General features: G+C 62.8%; 3 protein-coding genes across 4 annotated transcripts in view; 1 reads left to right on the top strand and 2 right to left on the bottom strand.

The window, feature by feature from the left end:
• Nucleotides 1-374: 374 nt before the first annotated feature.
• Nucleotides 375-4,273, top strand: SHE (Src homology 2 domain containing E). The gene is made up of 6 exons (XM_057382415.1): nucleotides 375-758; nucleotides 1,375-1,501; nucleotides 2,279-2,587; nucleotides 3,002-3,152; nucleotides 3,257-3,376; nucleotides 3,802-4,273. Exons 1-6 carry the CDS (start codon nucleotides 375-377, stop codon nucleotides 3,986-3,988), a joined length of 1,278 nt encoding a protein of 425 aa, XP_057238398.1. The 3' UTR covers nucleotides 3,989-4,273.
• A 511-nt stretch (nucleotides 4,274-4,784) lies between these two features.
• IL6R (interleukin 6 receptor) lies at nucleotides 4,785-8,373 on the bottom strand. The gene is made up of 10 exons (XM_057382414.1): nucleotides 8,165-8,373; nucleotides 7,220-7,465; nucleotides 7,013-7,136; nucleotides 6,465-6,649; nucleotides 6,223-6,383; nucleotides 6,004-6,148; nucleotides 5,886-5,929; nucleotides 5,679-5,757; nucleotides 5,490-5,598; nucleotides 4,785-5,415 (listed from the first exon to the last, which is right to left on the bottom strand). Exons 1-10 carry the CDS (start codon nucleotides 8,250-8,252, stop codon nucleotides 5,223-5,225), a joined length of 1,374 nt encoding a protein of 457 aa, XP_057238397.1. The 5' UTR covers nucleotides 8,253-8,373; the 3' UTR covers nucleotides 4,785-5,222.
• Nucleotides 8,374-8,692: 319 nt separating this feature from the next.
• The window catches only part of ATP8B2 (ATPase phospholipid transporting 8B2), a 10,938-nt gene continuing 8,742 nt past the window's right edge, over nucleotides 8,693-10,888 (bottom strand). For both annotated transcript variants that reach the window (XM_057382406.1, XM_057382405.1), the window contains exons 23-27: nucleotides 10,772-10,855; nucleotides 10,334-10,579; nucleotides 10,110-10,248; nucleotides 9,890-10,020; nucleotides 8,693-9,802 (exon numbers count right to left, since the gene is read on the bottom strand). In XM_057382406.1, coding sequence (XP_057238389.1) covers nucleotides 9,515-9,802; nucleotides 9,890-10,020; nucleotides 10,110-10,248; nucleotides 10,334-10,579; nucleotides 10,772-10,855 — 888 coding nt within the window. In that variant the 3' untranslated portion in view covers nucleotides 8,693-9,514. The remainder of the gene's footprint in view (nucleotides 9,803-9,889; nucleotides 10,021-10,109; nucleotides 10,249-10,333; nucleotides 10,580-10,771; nucleotides 10,856-10,888) is intronic.

Genomic DNA, 10,888 nt, shown 5'->3' with positions numbered 1-10,888 from the left:
GACTGCCCCGCCCGGACTCCTGCGGCACCCGACGAGAGCTCCCGACTCGAGCGGATAYCCCGGCCCGCTCCGAGACCGTTCCCCGAGGCGAGGGACCTCCGAGGGGACGCGGTTCCCTCCCCGGGCCCCAGGAGCCGGCACCCCTGGGGACCCGCCAGCTGTCCCCGTCGGGGCGAAGGACGCCTGGAGCCCCCCACGAAGGYCCCGGTCCCCCTCCCGGGCTGGCCCCAGACCGCAGAGGATCCCGATTCCGGGGCTGGGGGCAGCCGGGCAGCCCGGGGCCCCCCGGCTGAGCCGTCCCGGAGCCGGTGGGGCGRCCGTGGGGTGTCGAGGAGCCCCGGSGGGGCTGCGGCACCCTGCATCTCCCCGGCTCCATGGCGGCCAAGTGGTTCAAGGAGTTCCCATCCAACCTGAAGACGGTTTCTGAGAGGGCTCGGCCGGGAAGCGGGAGCCTTGGGAAGAACCGCAAGAATTCAACTGCTGAGCTGGGGGGCTGCCGGGGAGCTGGGGGTGGCAAGGAAGGGGGCAGCCGGCTGTCACGGGACAACCTGCAGGGTTTGCTCCAGGCYGCCACCGGGAAGATGCGGAAGAATTCCCGAGCGGAGGGGGGCACACCGGAGGGTCCCCCCAAAACCTACATTAACCGCCTCATCAAGGTGGAGGCTGCCGAGAAGAACGGGAAGGGGTACCCTGGAGCCCTGCCTGCAGGCTTGCCTGCCCCCGAGCAGGACAAAGGGAAGCCCCCCAAGACAGAGACGGTAAGGCAGGGACCGGGAGGTGGAGGGGGAGATGTGGGGAGTGCAAAACGCTGCCAGCTTTAACTGCTTTGGTCTCCGACTCATTAGCCTGGCTGATTTCATCCTTTTATCCCGCCCTGCTCCACTGCCTTTAAATCTCTTCAAAGCTGCCTTCATTCCAGCTGCCCTTCATCAGCCAAGTGCAGCAGCGGGGTCGTCGGGCATCCTCATCACAGCCCGTGTGTCCCATGCCAGCCTGACCCCAGAGTTCAGCTGCTGATTAAACTAAGACTAATGTAAAGCTTTTGTGAGAAGCTGGACTTCCACCCCCGCACACCCTTGGGAGGACTGGGAGCCAGTTAGGGGGGTTGCTGTCACCCAAAATGGTCCCAGAACTCCTCCCAGGCTCTTCCCCACCGCTGAGGTGCACAGGAATGGTCTGGACTGCCCCCACCCAAAGGTGCCACTGGGTGCATCCTCTGGGGTTGTGGCACAGCTCCATTTACCCCAGATAAACTGCCACCCTTCCCTTGGGACACCCAGCGCCCCTGTTCCCTGCCTGGCTCTGTGCTCTCTGCCACCCGTGCTGGGTCCCCCACCAGACCCTTGAAGCCAGCAGTGCCTGTTCTCTGCTCAGGTCATCATCCTGGAGGATTACGCGGACCCTTACGATGCCAAACGGACCAAGGGGCAGCGGGACGCCGAGCGCCTGGGGGAGAACGACGGATACATGGAACCCTACGATGCCCAGCAGATGATCACAGGTACACGCTGTGTTGAGCAGCTGGCACCGCTCCCCRGCTGGGAGCCTGTGGCTGCCCTTGGAGCCACCCGGCACGGGAGGCTCCGGGAACAGGAAAGCTGCTCGCTGCTTCCTGCGGCTGCGCAGGGCCAGATAAGGAGTGGGAGCAAGGCCGGACGCTGACCCGTGCTGGCCGGCCCCTCAACTGYTGCCGTGACCCGCTGCCATCATCCAACGGGTGCATGTGGCCAGCGCAAAGCCCTCGATGCCCCCAAATCATCCCCGGGTACCACCCCYCAGGAGTTCCCCATGGCCGTGCCCCCCAGCCAGCGACCCCCCGGCTGGCGTGGCCACTGTCCAGCTGGCCACAACAACAGGAACTGACTGGGCCGGAAGCTGGAAATAAAAGATTTGCTGCTGATGGTTTTTTTCCGTGCAGGGCAGCCCAGGCTGTTAGGCAAAGACCGGCGCCATGGGGAGAAGCAGGGTGCTGGGAGGGGTGAGCCCCTGGGATGGCCTCCCATGCAGCTGAGCTGCAGCTCGGGGTGTAGCATCCTGCTGCCACGGAGCCCAGTCCGTGCCTGTGGCGCCAGCAGCCCCAGGGCTGGACAGCAGACCGGGCGCYGCGAGAATGGGCCCCTTCCTGCTCCAGCTCCTTCCAAACTGGCTCCCAAAAAGGCRTTCCCAGCCCCAGTGGGGTCCTCAGTGCACATCCCTCCCCAAGGGCTGGTATGGGGAGTAGGGGGATCTCAGGGGACACACTGACCCATCCCTGACCCACCATCCCTTTTCTCCACAGAAATCCGTCGTCGGGGCTCCAAGGACCCCCTGGTSAAAGCCATCCTGCTGCTGGATGGTCCTGGAGAGCCTGGGGAAGGGGGTGCCAAACTGGACCTTGCCAAGCGGCTGGGGGGCAAGGAGGTGGTGGGGAAGGGGCCMCAGCTCTATGACACCCCCTATGAGCCCGGGGAGGGGGTGGCTGSGGGGACTCCAGAGCGCAGGGTGAGGGCTGGAGATGGGCGCCTGCCTGAGAATGACGAGCGCCCRGCGGGGGAGTACGAGCAGCCCTGGGAGTGGAAGAAGGAGCAGATTGTCAAAGCACTGTCAGGTAAGGGAGAGGGACTGGATGGCAATGAGGATGGGAGGAAGGACAAGAGTGGGATGGGGATGGTGACAGGGACAGGGATGGGGACAGACTTCCTAGCAGGGCTTGTCACAATAGGACAAGATGTCATGGTTTTAAACTGTCAGGGGCACTTTAGATATAAGAACCTTCTTGGGCTGAGTGGCAAGGCACTGGCACAGGTTGCCTGCAAGGTGATGTTGGATGGGGCTCTGAACAACCAGATGGAGCTGAAGATACCCCTTTTGATGGTGGGGTGTTGGACCGGGGAGGACAGGCACCCAGCTGGAGCAGGGGATGGGGCTGGGGAAGGTGCTGGGGCTGGGGACAGGGGTGGAGCTAGGGATGGGGATTGGAAGTGGAAGTGGGCCTTGGGGGCTCATATCTTGTCCCTCCCAGTCCAGTTTGAGGGCTCGGAGCGTCCTAAGGAGGAGACGCTGCGGCAGCATCTGCGCCAGAAGAGCTGGACCCCCAAGATGCTGAAGCCGGCRGGCACCGAGCACAGCGAGGGGGAGAAAGTGGACCCTGCCCTGGCACTGGAGAAACAGCCGTGAGTTGTGACACCAATCCCCGCGTGGGAAAGAGGGTGAGGAGGGATGGAGTGCCCGATATTTTGCCCCAGCTCAGCGTCCCCTCGCTGTGTCCCCTGAACAGTTGGTACCACGGGGCCATCACGCGGGCTGAGGCCGAGAGCCGGCTGCAGACGTGCCGGGAAGCCGGCTACCTGGTGCGCACCAGCGAGACGGGCAGCGGCAAGTACTCCATCGCGCTCAAGTGAGTGTCGGGGTGGGCACAAAACAAATGGGTCCCGTCCCGGGGGGAGGGTCCCGACCGGGGGAGGGGGAGCGAATCCCCACCCTGGGGCGATGCTGCGGCCGGAGCAACCCCTGGCTGTTCCTTCAAAGCCCTGATGGGGAGGAAGCACCCAGATCCCRTGGGATGGTACCCCCCGATTCACCGAGGGACCCAGGCATCCTGGTGTGGAGCTGGGGCGCGGGGAGGGGGGGAAGGGGGAAGTCGGCATGTCCCCCTCCCCGGCACATTGTCGGGAGCGCCAGTGGCGTTTCCTTCCTGAGGAAGTGCAGCCCCTGGAGCCGAAACAATCAGAGCGGGACGGGAACAAACAGGGGTGGATACGGCCGCGGGGCAGGCGGGCGCCGCGGGGCTGGCGGCAGCGCTGATGCCTGCTGGTCATCCAGGACCAGCCAGGGCTGCGTCCACATCATCGTGGCCCAGACCAAGGACAACAAGTACACGCTCAGCCAGGCCAGCGGCGTCTTCACCAGCATCCCTGAAGTTGTGCACTACTACTCCACCGAGAAGCTGCCCTTCAAGGGGGCTGAGCACATGGCCCTGCTGCACCCCGTCCACTGCAAGCTACATTAGCACCTGCTGATGTCCCCTCCGAGTGACCTGCGACACCACCCCTGTGGCACGAGACAGGACGATGGGCATGTGCCACGAGAAGGGTCCAGTCAGAACCCCTTTGCCATGTCGCCAGTCCTGAGGGGACCCCACTCCTGGACTCCAGCAAGGCTGTCACCCTTTTGCTGGGATGTATCCTGACCCCCTGTGCCAGAACCGCCTTGAAGTTGCAGGGACACAGTGAGATGGGGATGTGTAATGATCTAGTAAAATAAACTTGTTGCCTGAGAGGGACCTGTGGTCCTGGGGTGGGGCTTGTGTTGGCAGGAGTCACCACAGTTTTGGGGGCCAGGGGTACTGGGTCTCCCCCCRCTGCACATCTGCATCCTGCCTGGCTTTTTATAGCAAGGGGCCAGCAGAAGGGAAGGGGAACACAATCCCCAGGGCGCCTGAGCACCCTCTCCTCTTGTTCTGTGGTTTCCTGCCCGGGTGCAGCTGCAGCTCCCCGGGGTATTGCACAACCCAGCCCAGCACGGGGTGGGCAGTGCATGACAGAGGGATGGGCTGGGGGTGCAGGGCWTGGGGTTTGTGGCACAGAAGGGTGCACAGCACAGGGGTACGGTCTGGGAGGCACCAGTGAAATGGAGCACAGCATGGGATACATGGGGGGCACAGTTAGGGGGCACAGGAAGGGAGAGGGTCAATGGAGTGCGGGTGCCCAGTCTCGGTCCCCMACACTGGAGCCACTCCCAGGCCACTGGGGGGGCTGCAGCAACCCCTCTGTTACCTCCCCCCYGCCCCAGCACCCATTTCAGTGTAAATTCAAAGTGTTTATTGGAGCCACATTGTCCTGTTTCCCCAATATGTGCTTTAAAAAGGAAGCCCGAGGGGGCTGGAGCAGAGGAATGGGGCCGATCCAGCCAGGTCCCCCCTCCCTCCCCAGCTCCCATGGCACTCCAGGGGACCAGGCCCTTCCCTGCAGGACCCCCAAACGCAGTCCCAGGCCAGCTCCTGCACTCTGGCACAGATGTAGCTCCAGCGCTGTCCCTCTTGGCCATCCCAGTTTGGCCACGGTACTGGAGGTGCCCCCCAGAACCCAGTCTGGGGCCCTGCCCAGCTGCTTCTCCATGGGGGTGGCACTGAATTCCCTCCTCAGGGCTACTCCTGGCCCCAGAGCCACCCGAGAAGAGGGGCAAGCTGCTCCCAGAGCCACACGGCAGCCCTGGGAGCACCCACAAGCACGTTCAGCCCCTGGCTACTGCCCTGAGGAGGAATAGTCTGAGTGGGTGGTGTGGAGCAYTCCAGGAGCTGAGGGAGCAGGGGGTGAGAGCAGAGGGGTGTCACTGAGTGTGGTGGTGGGGGGCAGGCCTAGGGGGACCAGCATGTGCTGCCCTTCGCCCTCTGGCTTGGTCCTCTCCTGCCCACTTGTCCACCGTGTCTGTCTGTACCTGCAGGGGAGGAGAGAGGCTCCAGGTCAGGGTGGGCACACAGGGACCCGTGGCTCAGCCCTTCTGGCACTCACCTCACCATGATGCCAACAAAGAGGGCAATGCCAAGGAGCAGGCTCCCCCCGGTCACCAGGAAGGCGTAGGGGAATGCCACAGGATGGGTGCTGGGTTCCATGACAGACCCTGACACAGAGGGCCCATTGTGAGGACAAGGGACCTGGGTGTCCCAACCCCCAGTCCCAAACCCAGGAACCCCTCCTCACCCCCAGCACCATCAGCATGATCCTCTCCGAAGAACTTGGGGGGCAGTGTCACCCCATAGGTGCCATCTTCCATGAGGACCTGAGAAAGGTGGGGAGGGGACAACAGGACAGGATAGTCCGTATACCCTGGTGTCCCCATGTCCCACATGGGGACAAGAGACCCATGAAGGAGTGTGTGATGGTTCCCAGGGCTGAGACCATCGTTACCTGTGAGCTGAAAGGCTCCATTTCAGAGGTGAAGTCCCTGGGGTCTGCACAATGAGGGGGTGGTATGAGGCTGGGAGACCCCATGCTGAGCCCCCAGTCTCAAGCCTCCCCCTCCTACCTGTCCACGGGGTGCCCACAGCCTCCTGGCTCCACTCGCTCCACGCTCCATGGCCGAACTCATCCTTTGCCCTCACCTGCACCACGTGCCTTGTCCCGCGCCACGCGTCACGAATATCCAGCCACGTTGTTGTCACCTGATCCACCTGGAGGGGACACGGGGCTGGGGACAGTCTGGCCAGGAAAAGCCACAGCTCCGTGCCAGCAAGCGGGGTCTCACCTCCATGAAGGCTGGGGCAGGCTCGGGGCGGTAGCGGACCTGGAAGCGGAGGCAGTAGAAGCGCGGGTCCCAGGATGAGGGGTAGGACCAGCTGACCTGCAGCCGCTGCGGCGCCTCCTCCAGTGCCACCACTGTCACATTGATGGGAGGGTCTGGCTTCACTGGTGGGGAGGAGGAGGGGGCTCAGAGCCTGGCACTGCACCCTCAGCCACCCCAACCCCAGCAACAGGAGCAGCACTCACAGACACCACTGAGGGTGATGATCTTGTCTTTGCCAGCCGAGCCACCAGCACCGTTACTGACACACGTGGACACCACCAGGTGTTTGGTGTCATCAGTGCCAGGTGGCACCTTCACCCGGCAAACGAACTTCCGTGCCTTGGAGAAGTAGCGGCACCGCTGCTCCGTGGCATTCTCAGCCACAAACCTGTGGGGTCACAGATTGGGGGGGCTGCAGCACGCTCTAGGCATGGGGCAGCTGGGGAACACATCCTATGGTGTGGGGTTCTGGTCAGTGCCAGGGAAAGGGTCTGTGGGGAGGGATAAATTCTGTGCCAAAGGGTCCCACGCTGTGGACTCCCAGGCACCAGCAGCTTCTAGAGAAAGGGTCTGCAGGGAGGGAAGCACCTGGAGCCATGGGGTCCCAGAGGGCACCGCTCAAAGGGACCATGGAGAGGGACTCATTGTGTCCTATGGGGTCCCAGAGGGCACCGCTCAAAGGGACCATGGAGAGGGACTCGTTGTGTCCTATGGGGTCCCAGCCCAAGGTGGATGCAGTGACAGCACTCACCTCCGCTTCACCCAAAGCATCGCCCGCGTCCCCGGGGATGGCTTTTCCTGCTGTGGCCACTCACACAGGACATCCTTGTCATGGCTCCGCCGGTAGCAGGAGACCCGGGGAGTTTCGGGGGGYTCTGCAAAAGCAGGGAGGTGCTGGGGGACAGGGGCCATCATAGGCAACGCTGCCAGGGCCATCCCCACCCCAGCGCGGACCCACCTGCCACCAGCAGCCGCAGGGAGCGCCGCAGGTGGCTCCCCACGGAGCAGCTGTAGCGTCCGGAGTCCTCGTAGCGCAGCCGCYGCAGAAGCAGCGTGTTCCCCTCCGCCAGGCGCCGTTCCCGGCCCCCTGCTGCCCCCCGCTCCTCCATCTGCCACAGCACCGAGGCGTTCGCAGGCACCGCATCCTGGCAGGTCAGCGTGATGTTGGCTCCCGGGCGGCCCAACACTGTGTCCTGTGACAGTTCTGGAGGGACAGGAGGGGACCCGGTGATAAAAACAAGACCCCAGGCACAGTGGGTGTCCCAGGAGACGAGAAGCACCCCATCTTCTGCTCCCCATGTCCAGTGAGCACTGAGCTGAAGAATGGCTCCCTGCATAGCAGGGTGCTGGATCCCCGGCACTGCARCAGGGGTGGGCACCACAGCACATGGTGTGCTGCATGTGGAGGGGTCTGGTGATGGGAGCACAGCTCAGGGAGGGCGGCAGACTGCGGCTGATGGTCCCGGGAGTCTCTGGGTGGGGGTCCAGTGCCAGGGGGATTGAGCAGCTGCAGTGGCTGGCGGCCCGGGCCAGGCCTGGGCAGCGCTCCCGGCTCCAGCCAAAGGTCAATGGCCAGTGTGAACCTGCTGTTCCCTTTGGCTCCTGCTGCTGGGAACGCGCCCAGCCAGCACCCGGGACACAGCAGAGAACACCCAGCACTCGTACAGCGCCCAACACCCATCCAGCACCCCAAACACAGCACCCCAAACCCACCCCCGCTTCCCCCAGCACTCCCAGGGTGGCTGATACCCCCACCGGCCCATCTCCCGGGCCCGGCTGAGCTCCTCCGGGGCAGGCGGGGAACCGCGTGTGTCCCCTSCCCGTGCCCGGCCCCACGGGGCCCAGGTACCGGGAGAGGTTCAGGGCCATCCCCTCCCGCCCSGTCCGGTACGATCGCACTCACCTGCGGGGCCGCAGGGCCGCCCGGCGGAGAGGCGGAGGAGGAGGCGGAGAAGGAAAAGAAGGAGAAGCGGCCCCGGCGACCGCGCCATGCGCCCCGTCCCGGGTAAAAAAACATCGGCGGAGCCGCCGGTGCCCGCGGTTGTGAAACGGGGCAGAGGGGCGGGGCGGCACGTGCGCCCGGGGGCGCGGCCAGCGGCACCGAGGGGCGGGATGAACCGGCACCGCCCCCCCGTAATCTCCGAAAACTCTATCGTACCCTCCCCCCGTCTGCCCCGCACACAGGACACGGCAGAATCTGCTCACAACATTATTTTCTTTTTTTTTTTTTAAAAAAAAAAAAAAAAAAAAAAAAAAAAAAAAGAAAGCAATAAAGAGCTGGTTTGGGCTTTGTTTCCTCAGGAACCATAAAATGATACAATTCCGCCAGATAGAAACGCGTCATAAATTATCCACCCCGATCCGCGTCCCCTCAACCGAAACAACCCCAAACTCCCCCCAAATCCCCTCCAGCCCTCCCCAACACCTCTTCTTTGGTATCGCGTCCCTGGGACCCCAASACCCGCAGAGAGTCCCCGGGAGTGTCCCACTGCCCACCCAAAGCCAYAGGAGCGCTCAGTCCCGCGGGAGCTGCAGAGCACGGAGGAAGCAGAGGCCGAGGGTTGCGCAAGACCGCGCGTGGGAGTGAATCACGGCAGCCGCCAACACCCAGCCTTCCCTGTGGCACAGAATGCTTCCCCTTTCCCACCCAGCACCCACTGTCCTGGTGAACCCCGAGGCGGGAGGATACAGAGGGTGACCTTCCTTCCCCTTCTCCCTGTACACAGCCAAGAAACGAGTCGCTCTGTAAACTTAGAGGATTTTTCCTTTTTTTTTTTTTGTCGCTATTTCTGGGGAGGGGGGTCTTCTTTTTCCTATTTTTGTTTATATAAAAAAAAGACACGTGGGTGAGGAGCAGGGAGAGGCCACAGTCCCCCTAGACTCCTGCACCTCTGGCATGATACATTCGTGTGTGATGGGGGCTTTTGCACTCGGTGGAATCGGATACTGATAGAGAAGCAAACAGGGGGGGCTGCTGGCGATGACATCCATCCATCCGTCCGTCCGTCCATCCATCCATCCATCCATCCATCCATCCATCCATCCATCCGTCCACCCACCCCAGGGAGGGTAAGAGTATATTTGCTGGCAAGAAGGTGACAGTCCAGACTCCTCCAAACCTCAGCACCGGCCCCCACGTGATCTCAGCTCCCACCATGGGACCCTGCTGAGAAGGGGCTTTTGCCCGCCCCAGGGCCAGGGCAGAGGAGGGGGGCCCCCATCTGCTCTGAAGGGAACGTGATCCCCTTCAGCCTCAGACCTTGAGAGTCTTGTCAGATGCGCCACTGGGGCTGCCAGCACTGCTGCCCTCGCAGCCCTTCTTCTTCCGCAGGGTGTCRATCCAGCTGCTGCTGGGGCGGGGGGTGAAGCTGGAGAGCGCCAGGGAGCTGAGCCGCATGTTCTTGCCAGACATGATGAGCTCYCCAAAACCCTCTTGGTGGGAGAAGGCGTAGCCAGAGCGGCGTGAGCCCACACGCCCTGTGTGCCGCATGCAGCGGTGCTGTGTCTTCTGCTTCTTCCGTACCAGCTGAGTGTAGCGCACCTGGGGACACAGGGCCAGGGTCAGGGAYCTGTGCAAYCAKCTCTCCACAAGGAYCCCATGTCCACTCCCACAGCCACGCACTCTCACCGTGTCTGAGAGCTCTGGTTTCAGGTCCAGCTTAAGGAAGCGAAAGGCCACGACGGGCACGATGCAGACTACAGTGGTGAGGGCGATGGTCAGCCAGACCGTGGGCTGGGCCAGCGTGTTCTGCGCATTACCTGGGGGGAAAGCATGAGTCCAGTGAGGGTTWGGCTGAGGCAGCACCCTGCTGGAGAGGGGAGCTTAGGGCACCCCTCCAGGGACTCACCTACAAAGCGGAACTGGTTGGGGAATATACGGAAAAGGCCATCACTGTGCATGGTGAAGAGGATGGCAAAGTAGGCAGCCAGGCTGCCCCAGATGAAGAAATGGTTGATGGCTGTCCAGAATCCTGTGTCCAACCCAATCTGGTGGGGGGATGCAGGTGGAGACAGGGATCAGGGGATGCCCGAGGTGCCCTGAGGGACTGGGTCTGAGTAGCCACGTCCCTACCTGCACACTGACAACAATCACGAGGGAGGTGGCGACAGTGACAGCGAAAGACTGGTAGTCGGCCAGCTGGGCGCCGTCATCACGGGTGGCGTCAGCAAAGACGCCGTAGGGGATGAAGAACATGAGGACAGAGGTGTAGATGCCCTGGGCAATGCAGATGAAGAACTCCCGCTTGTTGAAGAGCAGGTTCAGCTGCCCAGGTTCGTAGAGCTTGGGGTACTCCATGCTCCGCTGCTCTGGCACATCCTGGGGGCATGGGACACTCTGGGTACCTCCCTTTAGCCCTGGGCAGGTGCAGCCTCCACCACGGCTCACAGAGTGACAAAGGCAGCCTGACTCAGGCACCCAGGCAGCCCTTCTTCCCACAGCTGGGAGAGGAGGGAAGGGGAACAAGCTTCTCACACATCCAGGGACCCCCCTCACTGTCCCCCGCCATACCTGGTCAAAGACACCCATAGCGAGTACAGGCAGTGACGTGTAGACAATGTTGTAGAGCGTGATGAAGTACTGGTCATACACTGTCTGCGTGGAATGGAGTACTCAGCAGGGCACGAC

The sequence above is a fragment of the Malurus melanocephalus genome, unplaced genomic scaffold (assembly GCF_030028575.1).
Source record: "Malurus melanocephalus ecotype Western Australia unplaced genomic scaffold, MMel_1.1 scaffold_567, whole genome shotgun sequence".
NCBI classification, from domain to species: Eukaryota; Metazoa; Chordata; class Aves; order Passeriformes; family Maluridae; genus Malurus; species Malurus melanocephalus.
The sequence above is the reverse complement of the archived record's forward strand: the minus strand, read 5'-3'. Positions and strand labels throughout refer to the sequence as shown.